Source organism: Hemibagrus wyckioides, linkage group LG15 (genome assembly GCF_019097595.1).
Source record: "Hemibagrus wyckioides isolate EC202008001 linkage group LG15, SWU_Hwy_1.0, whole genome shotgun sequence".
NCBI lineage: Eukaryota > Metazoa > Chordata > Actinopteri > Siluriformes > Bagridae > Hemibagrus > Hemibagrus wyckioides.
In genome coordinates this window covers 10,675,853-10,696,697 of record NC_080724.1, presented here as the reverse complement: position 1 = coordinate 10,696,697, position 20,845 = coordinate 10,675,853, and the positions used below count along the sequence as shown (strand labels likewise).

The window sequence follows — 20,845 nt, the reverse complement described above, 5'->3', positions numbered from 1 at the left end:
GTATTTGTTTGATCATATTTGGCTGATCAAATATTCTTGGTATCACATATAAGCAAGTACAGTTGATTGATCACATTTATCTGATCGACTACATTTGATTGATCACATTTAGCTGATCACTTAGACTTGGCTCATCAAATATAAACAACTATAGTTGATTGATCACATTTATCTGATCACTGCATTTGATTGATCACATTTAGCTGATCACTTATACTTGGCTCATCACATATAAACAACTATAATTGATTGATCACATTTATCTGATCGACTACATTTGGCTGATTGGCTGCATGTTGGAACATTTTGAGGACATTTCAGTGATCACAGAATAAAAGAAACACTGGTATGTCCTTTTGGCCATAGTCAGGCACAACTGTGTACTATTTTAACACACTATTTAGTGCAGTAGGGTGGTTTTGGACACAGCCCCAGGTCTGTGAGCTGGAGGGAAAATGTTGCCTTTGTTTTGCGTGCTGCTGAGGGGAGTGGCCCGAAATAAACTCCTTTCTGGCGCCTGCTGCTTACTCAAGGGTTTTTTTTCCCGACTCAAAGACGAAGTATGGAAAAAACTTTTCGAGGAAACATGGCGGAGAAGTGAGGACTTGTTTGAACAAGCTGTGGGTTTTGTTTTGGAGCTGTAGGACATGTTGCCTGTTTGCCCACTCGTCCCTCGCGCATTTTAAAGGTAAACTAAAAACGTCTCGTGCGTTTTATTTAAACCTCCGCGTTAACCGTCGGAATGAATGCGCGGCGCGCGAGACAAACACAGGAGCCCGCGCGTGCCTTAAACTTAGCCATGTTACATAGTTTAATTTGGTCGTTTCTGTTATATTATTACAAAATAGTTTCGAGTTTTATATTGTGTACGTGTTAAGAGGTCAGAAAAACACATCTGGGCATCTGGTTTACTTTCCAGGCTTCTTGATGTAGTTTCCCCTCATTTCTGTGTTTGCCCCAGTTTTTTTTTTTGCTTACTTTTGCTTTTCCTCTCACTTCTAAGAGGTCTATCTTAGATCTGTCTATCTGATTTCTATCATTTGTGGTGGAAAAAAATAGATTTATGATCATAAGGAAGACCTGGATCTGTAGTTTCAGCTTTATTTCAGACATGCCTGAATCAGGTGTGGTGACTTTGCTCATATTCAGTTTCCCTATTACTCATTACTATTAAAAAAATGATCATGGTATTGTATTAAAGGAGGATATTTTTGTGTATACACCCAGCAAAGACATGATTTGGTATATGGCTTCTTGTATATAATCAGCTACAAAAATAGAAAGAAACGCATTAAAAAATGTATGTAAGACTTTATGTAATCTCATACTGGTTTTTTTCCCCCCTTAAATACTTGACTGAAGCTGAAGGACATGATCCTGGAAACGTCTGTGTGTGAGTGTGTGATGGCATGTTATCCGTGTCGGATCGCTCCATGAAGATCCCCTTACAGTAGACCTGTGATGAAATAAACTACGTTTTGCTTACCCCCATCAGTCAGCATGAGCGCAAAATGGTGTTACATAAACATCTTCAAAGTGAGCTTTAGGGGGTAAAAAAAAAAAAATAAAAAATCCATCACCACTACTCTATGTTTCAAGAAGTTTGTCGTTGGTCTCAGTGACCCCAAATTGTTCAGAAAATTCTTCAGCATATACCCAGCTTCAGTCTTCATATACTTGCTTCAGACAACGTCTTTAAGCTTCATGAACTAATTATTCAGGAAATGGTTTTGTAAATAGCAGGGACAGTCTGGAACGGTCCTAAACAACATGGCGTGGCATTCAAGAAGAACTTGATGTGGTTTGAGACCAGGGTGTATATGTAATTCGCGGAATGTTTGTTTGTTGGTTTGTTTGATTTTGCTTGAAATAGACTTGGCCTCTTAATAACCTTATATGTTTTGTTCACCGGCACTTAAAAAATGTCTTGACGCATTGTCTTGAGTACATTTTTAAAAGAACAAGTCATACAGCCTTCAGCAAAACTATTGGAACAGCAAGACCAGATCAGTTGAGATTAAGAGATGGATATGGGACGAGATGGTTAGGACCTCTGCTTTCATGTCCTGGTATTTAAGTCCTAGATGTGTTAAACAACATAAAACAGAACTTTTTCTATCAGACCACCTAGTTGTTAAGTGAGCAAAAGTCTTTTTAGAACAAATTAGTATTAATGTAAATAACACGTGTTATTTAGTTGCTTATTCCTTACTTGCACTGACTGTGAATCTGCTCTTCTGGTTCTTGCTGCTGATGAGCGTTTAGCATCTTGTTGCATTCTAGTGATCCCAGTGATTTTCTTTCTTTATTCAGGACATTTCGAATTTTTGTATTGGCAAAGCTCAGTGTTTCTTGATTGTTTTTCTTTTCTTGTTTTTGTTTTTTCCCCATAGACAGTTTATAATTGTTATAGGGAAGTAATCACAGCAGTACCTCCGCTTTGCATCGGGCCGCATTACACCACGCTGTCGTGTTCTGTGCGTTATTCCTTCTATAAATCTGTGATCTGGTGTTAATCACCGTGATAGACACACACAGTAAAACATACAATATATCACACTCAATTCTTAAAGCAGGCCAGAGGTTAAGAATGTAAGCCCAAACATCTGTGGAGCATCTGTAATTCTGAGAAATAATGTTTCACATTTCTGCCGTTAGTTGTTTATACGGCTTGACGAGGAGGCATAATGGCTTAATGACAGGGTAGCCTAACAAGCTTGAAGCTCTTTGTTTAGCGCACAGGTACGTTTCTGGGCAGCCCCACAGAGTCGATCTATGAAGAAACAGTGACTCGAACCCAAACACCATGCACATGTAGTGTGACGCAGAGAGCGTGTTTCATGCGTCAACGTCCGTGTACTTGTTTTCCACATAAACGTTCTTATTAAGGTGATTTCCTCACAGCTCCCATGCCTGTACCTGCACTACGAAACCACGTGCATTTCATTCACTCTCACTACAGCAGGATATTTCTAGGAGATTCAGGGTTGCCAGATTTGCATGGCACTTCTAAAAAAAAAAAAAAAAAAAAAAAAAAAAAAGATAATAATAATTTTCAAGTTTTACAGTCACATTAGTTGACATTTTTATTAAAAAAATAAATATTGTAACATACTTCTTAATATCTCAGAAACTTATATTGTGATCTAAGTTGTCTTGATATCTTTATCATTATATCTTTATTATTAATCCCACATACTTAAATAATAAACTAAACCTTTATCATTTGAAACTGAAAAAAAAAACCCAACTCGGTTTGCAAATCACTGGACATAACGCTTGTAATGTATGCAAATTTTTTAACCGCCTCAGAGGGGAAAAAAGGCCTCGAAGGGGGAAAAAAATCAACAGTCCAGTGTAAAAAAAAAAAAAAAAGAAGAAGAGGGGAGAACTGTGCAGACTTGGCAACACTAATAATCCTGGTTTTTACCTAAAGATGAGCAATTTTTTCCTGGGTTAAATATTGGCCACTGGGGTGGTGTGTGTGTGTGTGTGTGTTTCTCTTTCTCTTTCACACACACATCCACACACTCATCTCATGTTTCCTTGGTGCTTCTTCTCACTTCCACTCTGTTACTCGGTCGGAGTCCGACTTACTTTTCCTCTGATATCTACTTCTTTTCGAGTTCGAGTCTTTATTATGCCTCTGAATGGACAGCAGGATGAAAGATGAGGAGCAAACTTTTTACGTCCGTTCCAGGTAGGAATTTGGCTGTAATAATGGAAGGCGGATCTTTTGTAATGGGAGAAGTGGTTGATGTGGCTGTTTTTTTTTTCTCTCTCGCTCTCTGTCTCTTTCTGTTTTTTCTTTTCTTTCTGAACATGTTCTGTTTTTCTGTCTGGGTTAAAGGGGTTTGTTGTATCTGGTTTAATTTGTTTTAAGTTACAAAAGAGACAAAACATGTGCTTTGAATGCTTTGAGGTGTGTGTGTGTGTGTGTGTGTGTGTGTGTGTGTGTGTGTGTGTTCTCTAGTGTGTTTATGACCTTTTTGTTCTGGGCCATCCCTTGTTGATTATGTTTCTTGGACTATTATTCTTTCTTAAAAGAGAAGGTTCTAGCAACATAGAGTTCTGTGGCTTTAGTAAAGAACCCTGAAAGTTTCTGTGTAGAACCTACAGCATGGTAGAACCCGGATTTACAAAGGGCCACTTTAAAAAAGCTAAACATTAACCATCCAGAAAGACTCATAAGGAAAGAATGAAGTTATGCAGCAATAATAAAAGTAATAAGTGAATAATAAAACACTTTTTTTGTAATGTTGTTGTAGAGAAAGAAATCAACACCAGGACCTACAGCGTACGGAGGACTCTGGGGTTTTGCTTTCTTTCAGAACATCCCAGAGTGCTTTATTTCTCTTTCAGCATTTTCAGCAATTATTAATTTTTAATTCATTAAAGAGTGCCTTTATCCATTTTTAGATGTCTTAAATGTTGAAACAAGTTGGTTCCTAGGATCACATACGCTAAAGCAGCTTTAAATAGTTGTTCCTTCAACAACTCTTATATATTTTCCCAAAATTTAATAAGATTAAATAATGGTCATGTGACTGAGAGATGTAACTGTGAGGAAGGAGGAAACTTCTTTGTCCTGTGATGGAAAACGGAAAGCTTTAACGCTAACATTTAAGTTGTGCTAGCACTGGAGACTCCTTCTAAAACCTCTAAATCTCCTCAAAGAAACCTTCACCATGTCAGTAATTACACGCTTTCTTTTCTTCTAATTTTTGTATCACGGCTCTCCTAGACGACTGTTTCTCCGAGTCGGAAAAACTCAGCAGGCAGGTTCAGAGTGGACACGCACCCGGGACTGGAAACACAACCCATTTGAGTTTGGAGAGAATTAGAGCTGTTCCAGTTGCGTCTGTTCGTACAGCTCCAGCTCTAAATATTTCATGGCTGTGTTAAAAATTTAACATCACGGCTCTTACTGTGTCCGTCTTTGTCTCCGCCGTCGCTCCTGGTGCTGCGAGAGAGAGCGAGTTTAATCAACATTTTCATCAAGATGATGATTGATTTGAAATTCCTGCTTGTTTACAGACTTTTCCGTCTTCTAGGTTTTATCTGAGAAGACTTCAGCACCGTTTTTTTTCTTTTCACTTCCTTCCGTACCTGACTTTTTTTTTATATTCTTCATTCCATCTTCATCACTCCTTCTTATCTCTTGGCTTGTTTTTCAAAACCTTTTTCTCTCTGCGTAAAGTTTTAAAGCAGCTTTCTGTGTATTTTCTGTAAATTATTTCACATGGAATCTAATCAAATAAAGAACAAGTAAACAATTGATTCAGTAAACCGATAAGTCAGTCACAGGACGGAGATAAGTTATAAAAAAAAGACTAGATGTTCTTGACCGTAAAAATACTCAACAAAACTCCTGAAAGAATGAATACATTTCAACAAATTAGATCTGAATTTGAGTATAAAAAAGTCTCAACCATCTTTTGAGCGATGAATAGAGCAAGTTAAATATCTTTTGGATCTTTTCAAGTCTTATTGAAATGAAGGGAGAAAAAAAAAAAGTTTAATTCTGTATAACTTTAACTCTATTTTCTTTATTCTATTATTCTGGGGGTTTTTTTGGGGGGGGGTGATCTTTTGCTCCACATCCTTTGGCTTGCTGATCTGTTACTGATCAGTTGTTCAAATAAACTGGCAGGAAAATAGCAGTACTGCATCCAAAACTGTGACGCTGACATTCTCTTTATTTATTTATTTATTTATTTATTTAAAAAAGGAAGCGGGGAGTAAAAAAATTTGTAATTCTTTAATTACAATTTTGAAGTTTAGGTACAGGTGTTTTTTTATTATAATTATTTTTGTTTTTTTTGGACTTTCCTCATTTTTGAGCTTGTTATATGGATCTTCATTAATATTAAATGTAACTATAAATGGTTAAAAATCAATATGTTATTGAATAATATAATAAAAATGTTAACAGAACAGCCGCAGATCTTGAGGGTGGTACCAGGAACAGCGCTAATGTAACACGTCGCATTCGCAAGCTTCGAAATCAGTAAACATTAATATTAAAGTTTAGTTAATTTTCTTGGATATGCAACGTGAAGCGAGAACATGAGCGAATATTAAATCTTCTTTTTCTGCTCTGTAACTGGGCGTCGCTCTGTTCCCGGTGCTGAGGTCACTTTGGGCAAAGCGCTGGAATTACCGCAGTCAAGTGGATTTGCCCGGCTTGGCCTCGGATAGCTGGCTAGTGCCCCGGAGTGAAGTCGTCTTCTCCATGACACGGTCATCAGCACTGCTTCGCGGCGGCCAGGAATAAAACAAAACCGAGAAAAGGGGAAAAAACGAGCTTCCAGCATTTGGAGTTCATTTGCAGGGAAAAGTGTGCCATTAAATGCTTCCTGAAGTCAAAGTGACAAAGTACAAAAAAATAGAAAATAGCGAATAAAATAAAAATAGTTCCAGGAAAAATGTAAATGAATTTATTTAACAAGCGAAGGGAAAAACTATATAGAAAATATAAAAATATATCTGTGACTATGAATTGGTAGTGGGATTCTTGTGAATAAAGTGCATTTAGGTCATATAATAATCTGCTGATGTGTTGTGTAGAAAAATACAAGCTCTAGTCCAAGTATGATGTTTATATAAATGTCCTTGTTGCTGATTCAGGAATTTGGGCCAACTGTTCAAGTGGGGTTTTTTTTTCTTCTTATATTAGCCGAGTCATTATAATAAACGTTTGTAGGTAATTTAGCGCAATTAGAAATAAAATGGTGTTAATGTGCTTGACCTCCGAGTGACCAGAGCAACAAAAATGTCATCTCGAGTCTAATGTTTTCTTCAAAACTAAAGCATTTTAGATTTTTTTTTTTTTTTTTTTTTGCGCGTTATATATGTATTTCCATCATGCGCTTAGTCGGAAGCTGATAATTACAGTACTGAATACGGCGAAATATCCCAGTGTGGTTTATTACAGGAGACGGGACTTTGAGGCTTTGAGGAGATTCCTATTTTTAGGGATGACTACATTTAACGTGAGGTCATGCTGCTTTTACAGAGCGTCATCTTCACACGCAACAGGAAATTACGAGGACTTGAAACTGTAAAGTGGAATAAATAAATAATGCTGCTTTCAAGTTAGCTCAGAAGTCAGCACTCAGAATCATGTGATTTCCCCACTTCAAACTTGGGAGAAAAACATGGATGTTTTTTTGTTCAAACTAGCCATGATGAGTGATGTATATTCACAGCCTCAGAAAACCCAGTCTAGTCAGCGTTATAGCTTTAACTAGCTAATAGCTTGATTGAGGAGTGTTTTCTTGTTTTATTTTCTTCCCTGGTCAGAGGTTACGAGTTTCTGTTTTAGATCCCAAGGTAATACCTGATATAAGGCATTTAAATTGAGAACATGAAGCTAGTGGGTGCAGTTGTTGAGGATGTGGAAGATAGGGATAGGTGGAGAGAGATGATTCACGGTGGCGACTTCTGAAGGGAAAAGCCGAAAGAAGAAGAAGAAAGAAGATATGGCATTTAAATTGTAAATAATTATCGAGAGTAAATAATTGATATTCCGTCTTCTTGGTGGATTTTAGGTGAGCGTTATCGCAGTGCTTACAGTCTGAGATCAAAAATGAAATTAATTCTGATTCCCACGTTGAATTTCGAAGTATGGAAAGAAATCTTCTGCTTGCAGCAACAAAATCAGCTCGAAAATTTTAACATATAAACGATGCTTTCAGCGCGATATGATGTCATAGTGTGATTCAGGTGTTTAAGTTTATGCAGAATAATAATAGGTACAAGGCCACACCTCCTTCACCAGGTCTCCATGTAGCTCCACATCATTTACTTATGACGGATCATGGAAGGTTTCTGAATAGATTTTGATTCAAATCTACTCTGGATCATAAAGATCAAAAGCGACAAACTGATTTATGATTGGATCGATTCATATTTACACATCAAACGATCAGTGATCGAAGACGCCATCATTCTACACAGAGTTATAATCTCTGTAAGCACTGGACACTGATTAAACCTGACAGATGGCAGCAGGTGTGGATTGAAGGATGCACGTACTTCCTGTTCAACCCTGACTACTTAACCCAAGCTTAACGTTACCTGAAGTTACCCGACGCTCAGCGTCACCGGTCCACACCGTACCTCGAGATATCCTGCTTTAAGCACTTCTCATAGAGCTGAGAGTCTATCAGTCGAAGATCTGACCCGTGGAGCTTCATAATGGGTGTCAGCACTAAACGACTGCGTCACTGGATCTCCAGCCACGTCTCACGGAGAGCCGTCTGGCACGTCCACTGCCCCAACGAAGAGAGCGTGGGCAAAAAGATGGAGATGTCCCCAGTTAGGGAATGTTTAGGGAATCGTCACAGAAGGAGGAAGAAGAAGAGGTAGGAGATTATCGAATGCAAATGTGTGGGTTTTCCAAGGCAGGACCTGAAATTACCTAAAATTGTGCGCTTTTTTTTTTTTTTAAATTTCTCACCTCGAAGAAATAGTCGAGGTGAGAAATTAAAGGAAAAAAACAACATATGAGCCATCAGAGCATCTTCAGTGCAGCTTGGTATCTATTCTGCAAAGTCTCTAGAAGTTTACTGAAGAGATGATGGTGGTGGAGGATGTAAATCATTCAGAAAACCCTTAGCAAAGGGGGAGGGGCTCATCCTGGAAAAGACCACGTCCATCAGGACACTAACGTGTGATGATTGGATCAAGCTGATCAGGCAGAAGAACTTCAGATCGATTTGCAGTGAAGGAACAAACAGTCGAAAATAAATTTTTATTCCAGAAAAATGAATAAACAAATGCCCCACAGCTCCAACAGAGACACCAGTTTTTCCTTTTTAATTCAAATTTCTTTCAGGAAACAGGAAACATGGTGAATTAGCTATATTTTATATTTGATCCAGCACGCAGGTCATATTTGCTCAGAGGTCGTGTCATTTTTACGAAGACTTTGGTGAAGTGTGTATGTGGTGGTGTGTGTGTGTTAATGGTTCTCTCTCAATGGCGTATCAGTGAGAAAGAAGTCAAAACTTCGAAAAGTCTTGAGTCTGGCTTTAAATGTTGATTTTTTTTGTTTGCACAGATCTTCAAATTAAGCTGTTTAAACACGTCATCTTTTAAAAAAAAAAAAAAAAAAAAAAAAACATCTTAAAATAAAAATTGAAATGAAATTTATTGTTTAAAATATATTTTTTGGCCACAAGTCTAGACCAATTGTTTTGTGTGTAAATTGTGTAAACCACTGAAACTAACTTCTCCAAGATCAGGACTAGCTCAAGTCAACTCACAACCAAGACCAGACCAAATGACTAGAAAAACATCAGATCCTTTTTGAATCCAAACTTTTTATTTCAGCTTCTTGCCTTCATTTTTTTTTTTTTTTTTTACAATTCAACAGTTTTCCAGAAGGAATTATTCTTAACTTTGTGCAAGCGAAAAGAAGACAATGTTATTTTTACAAGCTCTGTCAACACCGAGAGCATATTTAGCGAGACCGATACCCACGACCGAGACGAGTCCCAGTCCAAATAGCTGTAAGAAGTTCAGGCCTCCGCCCTGTGCTGTTCAGAGCAGCCTCATGGCCACAGTGTGGATTTTATGAATTTATAAAAGCTGAAAAGTAGTCGACAAAAGAAATGCCATTCCATGTGTAACACAACATTCTTTTGCTGTTCCTTAGCAAGAAAGCGCAAAATGACTTGGGTGAGATGCAACACACAATGTTTATGACCCTGTATCAATTTTTGATATCTGCTTTAACATAAAAAAAAGGAATTAATTGCGTTTAGCAGACCTAGTCTTTAAATCCGACTAATTTATTTATTTATTTATTTCATTATTTTTATTTATTTATTTTATTGGTTTGGGTTTTTTTCTTTCTTTTCTGTTTTTTTTTAAAATATATTTTATATAAAATATTTTATATTATTGGCTTTTTGTTGGTCATTATCCTGTTTGACTGGACACTTGGGTTGATTTCAGCCTCGTCAACTGGAATAATTGTATCATAAAATCTTCCCAAATCTCACATTGTCTCTTCTGTCTTAACTGTTTGACTGAACCCATGAGCTGAGCTCTGTTTCCCGATAACTCGCGCGGGTGTGACGCACTCCAGGCCATGTTTTTGCGATTAGGAAGCGAGAAAGATAAGGAGACGTCTTCAGTAACAGAAAGAGAAAGTCTGTTGTAAATAACTGCATGTAGCCGGATACCAGTTATACAAAACGACCTGCAATTTGACGCTGTCAAAATCTTTTTAATTGGCTATGTGTTTGAAGGAATAATGCATATATCCTGTGAGTGTTCTTTAATCTCTCAGCCCTAACTTCTCCGTCTCGATCTGCTTCTCTCCAGGATGGAGGCCTCGTGTCTGGAGCTGGCGCTGGAAGGAGAGCGTCTGTGTAAAACTGGCGATTACCGTGCAGGCGTCTCCTTCTTCGAGTCCGCCATCCAGGTCGGGACGGAGGACCTGCAGATCCTCAGCGCCATCTACAGCCAGCTGGGAAACGCCTACTTCCACCTGCAGGACTACAACAAAGCGCTCGAGTTCCACCGCCATGACCTCACTCTTACCCGGTGAGCTTCTGGAACATTCTCTCGAGTGCTGAGGAACACCGAGTGCACCATAATCTCGATTTATTCTCTGCATGGTTCAGATTAGATTAGAGCACCATTGTTTACATAAGGTGCTACAGTTTTCTTCTCCGATACTGATACCAAAACCTTGAGTATCACCTGATGCCCAAAACCCAGCTGATATTCTTTTCTTTAAACACTACTAAGCTTTTAATGTGTGTTTTTCTTTTAACCGAAGCACCTCACCTTGAAATTCATTACAACAATCAAGTCCATTAGAACTATAGTAAAGTATTAATGAATAAATGAATCTGAATATAAGACAAATCAGGTACCTCTCTGGATATGTAATATTTCCAATTCCGAAAAAAAATAAATCCAAATTTCTATACGTTTTCTTCGTGTTCTATATGTATAGTGGCATCTCCAACAAAAAATAAAAAAAAATCCAAAGTGTTTTGTTTCAACGTTTTGCTGAAATATTATTGAACACCACATAGTTTTTATCCATTTATAGCTACATTAGCATTAAGGCTAAACAAGTTAACTCTAAAAAGTCACATCCTCATTCTTTTTCTTGTGAAATTATTAACAGAAACACGGAATGAAGACTTTCCTGTAGTGGAAAAACTTCACCACTGAAGTGTCACTACAGAAACTGTTACTATAGAAACGCTAACAGATTACAGTAGATGCTTTAATATTATATTATATTATATAAATCTTATAGAAACCTGTGTTTTTTGATTTCTTTGGGTTTTTTTTTTTGCTCTTTTGTAAAATAACTTTGCGTCAGCCAATCAGAATCGAGATGGTTGTGTGTAATGATATTATTGACATGTAAATTTAGTACACCTGATTCTTTCCAGAATGTGTCATTTTCTAAGTAACTAACATTTGACATATTTGCATAAATTCAGATTCATGTTCCCCACATATCTCATAAACATTTCACAACCTTTGACTTTCATCCTCATTTTTTAAAAATGTTTAAAAAAATTTTATATATAAACCACACCTCCGTCTGATTACAATCTCTCTCGAAAACCCCTGGTATTTACGCAGTCCTGATTAAAATCGTGTTCCTCTTGAGATGAGTAGGTGGCGTGTAGGACGAATGAAAACACTGAAACATACAGAGCTTCTGATCTCGGACCCACCAGATAAACCTGTTCATCAGGGCTTCGGTTACAATGTGGCTTTACCGGCTCTCTGTGTATGACATCGAAACTGCACCCAGATCCTATATATATATATTATATATTATATATTTTGACTCGAAAGGTGTTAATTTTGTCCGTACATATGTCCGTAAGAGTAGCTCTGTAATTCTGTCTATAATTTAAATCGCAGCTTTATATTAATGCTTTTGTTGTTATTTAATATTGTTGCTATGGTAACAATGTACATGTATGGTAAATAAAATCACAATAAAACAAATAAAAATAAAGACAGCCTAATATTAAACCAGGAAATAACGTGTTAAATGTAACAATAAATAGATAAAAAAGTGACAAGTCAGTCAAACACATCAGGAGTGAAACACTTCAGGCTGTGTGGTTATTAAAAAAATACTCAATATCAGTAACTCTGCATCATCACGCCAACTCACTGTTAATTATCTGTTCCCTTACGTAGTGCTTTATTAATACAGTTTTATCTGCTGTCAGGCATTTAGCTAGATAAAGTATGATTTAATGATGCATGATGTCATTACACTTATTTGAGATTATTTGCTCCTTCAGCTCAGCATTATAGGTTGCAGATGTTGCACATCAGGATGATTTTTAGCCCTTATCATCATGATTTGGTTCTAAACACCTTTATTTTTCCTCTCAGAACGATTGGAGATCAGCTGGGCGAGGCCAAAGCTAGCGGGAATCTCGGAAACACGCTGAAGGTCCTGGGTCGCTATGACGAGGCAGCGGCTTGTTGCCAGAGACACCTGGATATTTCTAGAATGCTTCATGATAAGGTGATGGCGGGTTTGTGTGATCATCGGGGATGTAAACCATCCTCGCAGCAGCAGTGCACTTCGATTAAGTGCATTTATATTATATATTTAGATATTATAGTATAAGATCAGCCTGAATTTATTAGACTAATTTTATTTATTCGGAATGTGCTTTTTGCAGTTAATCCGGAAATCTGAAACATCTGAGAAACTGAATTAGAAGCATATAAGGGTCTCTTAACATAAAGCTACCACCACCATGCTTCACTGAATCTAATCTAATTTACACATTGCACACCAGTGGGAGTGAGTCCTTATACACTCACAGCTTGTATGCGTTTTTCTTATGCCATTATGTTAGATTTTCCCTCTCGCTTCATTCAAAGCTATTTTCTACGCTTTTGTTAATTAGGGACAGTGACCCTAATGTAATGTTTGAAGACTATTTCAGTAGCACATAAAGTTAGTTTAAATGGTAGGCGACGATCCGTTATAGAGATGTCATCAGCAGCGGTTACTTTCCTCTGGACTGAAGTAAGTGTGTGTGTGTGTGTGTGTGTGTGTGGTTTAATAGGTGGGGCAGGCACGAGCGCTGTATAATTATGGGAATGTGTATCACGCCAAGGGGAAGAACATATGTTGGAGTGGGACAGACCCAGGAGAATTTCCAGAGGAGGCACGCATCGCTCTAAAGAAAGCTACAGAATACTATGAGTAAGTCTCTCTCTCTCTCTCTCTCTCTCTCTCTCTGTGAGTGTGAGTGAGAATGTGCCTGTGTGTGCATGTGTTGTGGTATGTATGAGTCCTGAATATGGTGTGTTTGTGTGCATATGTGTCTGCCACCTATTTCTCTCTCTCTCATTTTCTCTGTGTGTATGTGTTGTGGTGTGTAAGTGTTCTGTCTGTGGTGTGTGTGCACACTGATGTGTGTTTGTGTGCTATTGTGTCTGCACGTGTGCATCTGCTACTTATTGTGTGTGTGCATGTATATAGTATTTGTGCGTATGCTGAGGAGTGTGTGTACACACAATGGTTACAACAGATCACAGTTTTTATCCATTTATTGTTACATTTAATGCTGCAGAACATACTGGAAACTAGTTTCTATTATCCCTTACGTTAAATACACATACACCACCATAGACAGCTTGGGTGTAAAGGAAAAAATAAAGCCCTCTGGGATGTGGTGTTATAGGGAAATAATTCACTTCGAGATGGTAATAGAACTCAGCTTCCTGCCCAGTCGTTGATTGTTTTCCTAAAACATAGAGAAAAACTCCACCGGTTTAGTGATTTCATGTAAGGAAGCCATTACTGTTGCCTAAATTAAAGAGGGGTTTTGTCTATATTACAGGCTTGAGCTTTTAATCCAGACATGATGTTACACACACACACACACACTAAAACACAAAACAGTCTCCTTTGAACTGTGTGTAGATTTGGCAACGCCGCACTGCTTTCAAATTACCCGTGCTTGAGCGTTTTTGACTGCTCATAAATTGCAGAGCTCACAGTATAAATCCCACAACATATTTTCTAGCTGTGTAATGATGTGAAACACATGGTACGTGACGACATAGTATGACAAATCGGGTGTAATTAAACCGCTAACGTTATACTGCATTTAAGCACTGTAATACGAATTTTTTTAAAGAAGAAAGCCATAAATTAAAGGAGCGGTTTGTAACCTCTGCTGGCTGCAAGGTGCCCTTCATTTGCCATGTAAACAGTAACACTATCCCTAAAACGATACAGTTTTCATCATGATTTAAAGAAAAGGAGCTCTGTTCTGGACAGGGTGGAGAGCGGAGCTCATTTCAGGGCCAGAAAAAAAAGGAAAATGCAAAAATAAAGAAACTAGAACTAGATCAATTGTCTGGCAGTAGTGCAAATTGTTTGCTTTAAAATTATATGATTATACTGTAGGTCCAGAAACACTAGAGAATTACATGGTGAATGGAGCATGTATTAAGTTAAAGTCTCTAATTCATCCCAAAGGTGTTCGATCAGGTTGAGGTCAGCACTATGTGCAGGTCAGTCAAGTTCCTCCACACCAAACCCACTCATCCATGGCTTTATGGACCTTGCTTTGTGCACTGGTGTGCAGTCATGTTGGAACAGGAAGGGGTCATCCCCAAACTGTTCCCCCAAAGTTCGGAAAGTTGATGAGAATAAAACTGCACCTTAACGAGTCGTTACCGAGAAACCACAAAACGAAAACTTGTCTGTCCGAAGATATCAGAAAATTTTGTTTCCGCTTGGCTTTTCATAAAACATGTAGACTTCTTACATAAAAGAAAATGAAACACAGAACATAAAATATATAAGTAAGTTTTCCTTATGTGGATTGTCCATGGTATAAGTTGTTACCATAGGAACAGGTACATTCTCATAAACCTGGGCTGAATCATCACCTCAAACCTCCTGACCAATCAGAAATGAGAATTCAGCCACGCTGCTTTATATAAAGTTGGAATAACATTTACAGTCCAAAAATTGCGATTGTTATTGCAAACAAAGTAACGTACCACATGTTTCCAGAGCGAATCTGTGCATCGTGAAGGAGCTGGGGGACCGGGCAGCACAAGGACGGACGTACGGCAACCTGGGGAACACTCACTACCTGCTGGGGAACTTTCAGAATGCCGTGCTGGCTCACGAACAGGTACGAGCGTCTCGTGTCTTTGTGACGATGTACATCAAATTCAACTATAAACCCCCACTGAGATTTGGTTCACCTTCGCAGCGTCTCCTCATCGCTAAAGAGTTCGGAGACCGGGCCGCCGAGAGGAGAGCTTACTGTAACCTCGGAAACGCTTACATCTTCCTGGGCCAGTTCGAGGTGGCAGCTGAAAACTACAAGCAAGTTTAATGCTCTTCATTTTATTTTAGTGCATATAGCTGTTAGTGCACGTGTTCGCTACTGAGAAATGTTATAAAGGAAAAAAATATTTAAAATAAGCCATTTCATATCAATCAAATCTCAAAGAACCACTTTAAAAAAAAAAAACTGTCCTAGGGTCATTTTTGCAATTTTTTTGCTGGGGGATTTTTGCCTAAAACCTTTTTTTGCTGATATGAAAAAATAGAGTGTATCCATAGCAATGCTTTCATATATCTAATCACCAGTAAGTTTATCATCGGTCACGCAAAAGCTCAGGTTAAAGGTGAAACTCGGGTGATGTCAGTTTTCAGAATGATAGTGAAAAAAATCAGATCAGTAAAATTATTGTGATGGCATCATTGTGTTACACTAGTGAGCTGTCTATTAATATTAAGCCGAATAAGATTTTTATTATTACTATTAACGGACTACACCGCTGGTCGGTTATTTTCATCTCCTCCATGTTGTCTGGCATCTCTGTATGTTTTAAACCATTACTGTTTGGGAACTTCACCTCTGATATTGCGTGTGTGTGTGTGTGTGTGTGTGTGTGTTGAATTGGTTCACAGACGCACACTACAGCTGGCTCGGCAGCTGAGGGACCGGGCGGTAGAGGCTCAAGCCTGTTACAGTTTGGGCAACACGTACACACTGCTGCAGGACTACGAGAGAGCCATCGACTACCACCTCAAACACCTCATCATCGCTCAGGACCTGAAAGACAGGTACACACACACACAGATTCAATACAGTATAACAGCTGTACTTTAGGATGGTGGATTATTAATTCTAAGTTAATTAAAGATTGCGTAGGCTGTGATTTCAGTGCTCAATACTGAGCTATCTGAGTAGCGTAGTGAATATTATGGCATATTGATTTATTAGTTAGAATATGAAGTTAATCTCACATACTTTTAAGATTAAACACTGCATTACATCTGAAATCTGTAAAAGAAAATGATTCATATGCCTGAATTTCACGACCTCATTCTACTGAGGTTGACTAACTCACTATGACATAAAGGTGTTTCTTGACTCAGCGCTGTTATGTTAGTAAAAGTATGTTGCACAATGTAGTTAAATGCAGGGCTGCCAATACTTGAGAGCTTTGTTTTTGCTTTTTATTAAGTTATTTACTTCAGAACTCCCTTAAGGGTGCCAAAAATTTTGGAGCTGACTGAACTGTATAGAAACAGAAGAAATTGCAATGCACAAGCAGCATTCTTTTGGTTTAAAGGACGCCTGTTTTGGATCATTTAAATCATTTGAAAGACGAAACAATGTTGTGCCTGAATAGAACGGAGGGAAAAACAAGTACTAAGTAAAAACAAATACTGTGGTCCAGATTTCTACTAAAATAAATGTGGACCACATGACCACAAATTAGCCATGTTACCACTTCCTCACAATGAAATGAAAAGCAAAACCCTACCATCTCTGACACACACACACACAGCTGTGTTTATTTCCTTTTCTTTGTTCCTTTCTTTGTGTGTTTTGTGTGTGTGTAGGATAGGAGAAGGGAGAGCTTGCTGGAGTTTAGGAAACGCCTACACAGCTCTCGGAAACCATGAACAGGCCTTACAGTATGCTGAGAAACATCTGGAGATTTCCAAAGAGGTGTGTGTGTGTGCATGCACCCATGAGTTTTGTATTTCCAGCCTTGGCCATGATGGGAGATAAGAGGAATTGGATTGCACAGGAAATGCTTTACCCCTCTGTTAGTCCAACTGGGAGCTACACACTCCTCTATCTGTCTGTGCTCCTGCATTTATCAGCACCATTTCTATCTGCCTGTGCATCACAAACATGCTGTGTGTGTGTGTGTCAGATTGGAGACCGTAGCGGTGAGCTGACAGCCAGAATGAATGTTTCAGACCTGCAGCTGGTGTTGGGTCTGAAACAGAACCACAACGTAAGCCACACAGACAGCCAGATGGACAGTCCCACAGGTAACACTGGTCCACCTACACACTCCGATGTCTCATATGTCCCTCCGTCCTCACACGTTACATTTCAGACCTCTCCAGGTCTCCTTGTGTATTCACAGAGTGATCAACGGGGCGCCATATCCATTTAGAATCCACACGTCCGTGATGTTCTTTGCATTTATTTAAATGAAACCCTAGTTTTTACGTTTTGAGTTCATCATTGGATTTAGATCAGCAGATCAAGAATAATTTGGGGGCTTATGCTGTAGCAGAGGGGATCTTCTGTACACAGTAACATACTTTGGAACTGAAAAAGTTGCCGTAAGGTTCCTGTGTGTGTGTGTGTGTGTGTATTAAGTAGCAAATAGTCAATCCCAGGATTGGATGGAGGAACACTATAAATTAACACTATGATGGACAAAGTATGAATTTTTGACTTTGCAGGAACAAAACCCAGGTCAGGACGGAGACACAGCATGGAGAACATGGAGCTCATGAAACTCAATCAAGACAAGAGTCCTGTAAGTCCACACACACACACACACACACTACTCTCCAATTTTTTAGCCTTTTTCCCACTTCACACACTTGTCTCTGTCATACAGGGGCCCGCGAGCGATGAGGACCTCTCCCCAAAGCAGTCCAAAATTTCCCCCATAGCCAAGACGTCATCCAAACTCTTCTTCATCACTCGCTTTAAGGGGAAGAAACAGAAAGCCAACGGAGCAAATCCAACTAAAACACCTCAGAGCCCCAACCGCTCTCCTCGTACGCCTGAGCTGGATCCCAAGGTGCTTACTCATTCACTCCATTCATACAGAAGTGCGTCAGTGCTGGTTCAACTGGGAGTTCACTTCACTCGTCAGCATGATTATTAGTTTAACTGGGCATTCCTTATGAGTCTATTTTTATTCATGCATAGAAGAAAAAGTGAATAATAAACGCTTTTACATCCTGTCCTGCAGTACGCTCCGGACACTCTGGGAGACGAGGGTTTTTTCGACCTGCTCACTCGCTTTCAGGGAAACCGCATGGACGACCAGAGGTGCTCCTTACAGGGCGGCTTAAGCCGTGGCTCCTCCCCCTCCCCTTGTGACACCCCACCCATAGCTGTGAGGAAACGTGAGTTAGCCCCTCCCCTTTACCCAGGTGACCTCTGTGTGGTGTGATAGGATGAGCTGTAAAGCAGAATGATTCAAAGATCTGTTCTCTGTGGAAAAAGTTAAAGAAATTCATCCTGAGTGATTTCTGGCACTGTATGACAAAAACTGGAATTAGAAAAAAAGAAGCTGGAATTACACCTAATCAGAAATAATTTTATTTATTTATTTATTTATGGACACAAAATTAGCCCTGGCTCCTGAGATTAGGAGGATTTTTTTATTATTATTATTATTATTATTTCGTTATTTTTATATGAAGCCCTGCTGGTGAAATTTCTACTTAATAATAAATGATGTTCACGGAGATGTTTATGTAAATAGTGTATAGTATACAAAACAATCAACATTTATACTAGATTAATTAAACAATTCATTAATGAATATGAAGACATGGCATGACTGTTTCTTTGTGTAATTGACTGAATTATTAAAGTCCATCATTTTAAAGATAATTTTCAATAAGAAACAGAGACTTTACCTTACTGTCTATTATATCCAGCTTATTATAGAAAAATAGAAATGAAACAGAACTTCGTTATCTCATTCCCAAGACGTGATGAGCGTTAACGCACTGTGGTCATGTATTATTTATTTATATTAAGTAGAGACAACAGAGTTTATTTTATATGTGCCTTTACACATAATGCATACTAACAGGTTCGTATATTAATCAAGTGCTACACTTTTATTCGAATAAACAAATTAATAAACGTAACTGAAAGTGATGTCCTTTAGTAGTTGGGGAAGTACTTCAACCCATGTTCTTAAAACTAACTTGTTTCACACACACCCCATCACCCTCTTTATTTTTTATTTATTTATTTAGCTATTTCTGTGTCCGAAGAGGCGGCGTCGGCTCAGCCTGGCCACTTCCTGGACTTGCTGGCCAGCTCACAAGGCCGGCGGCTGGACGAGCAGCGGGCGAGTATGGGGACACTGCCGGGTTTACTGCTGGACCAAAACAACAGCCAGGCTGTGCTGAGTCAACTCATCGCCAACGCTGACAGCAAGGAGCCGGACGACGACTTCTTCGACATTCTTATCAAGTGCCAGGTCAGTCGTTCAAATCAAAACACACACACACACTTTAACTATAGACTTAAAAAAAAAAACATATTCAAGATATAAAGAGTTTAAAGGGCCGTGAATATTTTTCTGTCACTGATCAATCACACAAAGCCCCAGATCTTCTCAGTGGTAACTGAAGTGAGTAATTGTTTTCCCAGGGTTCCCGACTTGACGACCAGAGGTGTGCTCCTCCTCCTCCCCCGACACGAGGCCCTACAGTCCCAGATGAAGATTTTTTCAGCCTCATCTTGCGCTCGCAGGCCAAACGCATGGATGAGCAGCGCGTCAATCTGCCCTCCGATCCCGGACCTACACCGCTGAACCCTGACTGACTCCACACACCGGCACCAGCACCATGTCATACAGACTTCGGAGACTTGTGAAGTCACCCAGTTTTTCCCAACCAGCAGAAAACAAGCCCTGTTTTATCTGAAGCAACAAAAAAAAAAACACAACTGGAAGCCATGAATCATCTCAGAGTTGGAGTTGTGGCGTCTGGGTCAGTCCTGTTTCTCACTATATAAACATGAAGGAGTGTTAATGGACATCTCGGTACGGCTGCAGGTCAGTACGCCATCGGCTTGTTTCCACGCAGCAAACCATAAACGTAGCTAGGTCTAGTTTTAGAGTACGTGTTGCTTTACTGCATCAGTGGGAAACCTTCTTTTGTATAAAACTTTTATTCAGGATCAGAACGACGTCTCGTCCTCAGGGTTCCGATATTATACACTGACTTTGGTCTAGTTCGTATCTGGCGTTCCTGCTGGGTTCCTGGCTGTTGTGGAAGAGGGGAAATGACATCATCCTTTTTTTTTTGGGTAACTTGTTATATTTCATAAGTCTGTTACTATTCATGGAGTTTTTTAAAAACTGTTTTAGAAACAATCAGGTACTTGAAAAGACGTTCTGTCTTTATAAAGTTTGGTGAGATACTAATTGATATTTAGTTGCTTGTCTGTTTTTACAATATATTTTATGTGACGCCGAAAATAAAAACTGAGCTTTTAATCCAGACCATTTTTTTTTCCAAAACCTTTTTTCCCTCTTGACTGCAGGTGGCGCTGTTGCACAAAAAAATTCACAAAACAACAAGGCTTTTTTTTTTTTTAACACAATATAAGGCTTTAGTTTAGAGTTTAATTCCCATTCAAACCAACCGGCTCTAATACTGAATAGTGTTCAGATTTTTCTGTTTGATAGAGCAGCAGATTTGAGCCGGAATTTAATGATGTATGAACAAAACTGTATACAAAAGTGCAGTGTTTGTATATGTGTGTGTGATGTG

The 20,845-nt window shown here is 38.8% G+C and overlaps 1 protein-coding gene across 2 annotated transcripts; it reads left to right on the top strand.

Annotated features, from left to right (window-relative positions):
• The first annotated feature begins 495 nt into the window (after nucleotides 1-495).
• gpsm2l (G protein signaling modulator 2, like) lies at nucleotides 496-20,810 on the top strand. 2 transcript variants are annotated; one of them, XM_058410458.1, is made up of 14 exons: nucleotides 496-688; nucleotides 10,339-10,560; nucleotides 12,400-12,535; nucleotides 13,089-13,228; nucleotides 15,056-15,179; nucleotides 15,261-15,376; nucleotides 15,968-16,123; nucleotides 16,910-17,018; nucleotides 17,230-17,350; nucleotides 17,774-17,850; nucleotides 17,935-18,120; nucleotides 18,295-18,451; nucleotides 19,319-19,545; nucleotides 19,719-20,810. In XM_058410458.1, the coding sequence occupies exons 2-14, from the start codon at nucleotides 10,340-10,342 to the stop codon at nucleotides 19,890-19,892; spliced, it is 1,944 nt and encodes a 647-aa protein (XP_058266441.1). In that variant the 5' UTR covers nucleotides 496-688; nucleotide 10,339; the 3' UTR covers nucleotides 19,893-20,810. The 2 variants fall into 2 exon arrangements, with proteins under 2 accessions (XP_058266441.1, XP_058266440.1); XM_058410457.1 differs by lacking the exon at nucleotides 496-688 and adding an exon at nucleotides 3,542-3,700.
• The last annotated feature ends 35 nt before the right edge of the window (nucleotides 20,811-20,845 follow it).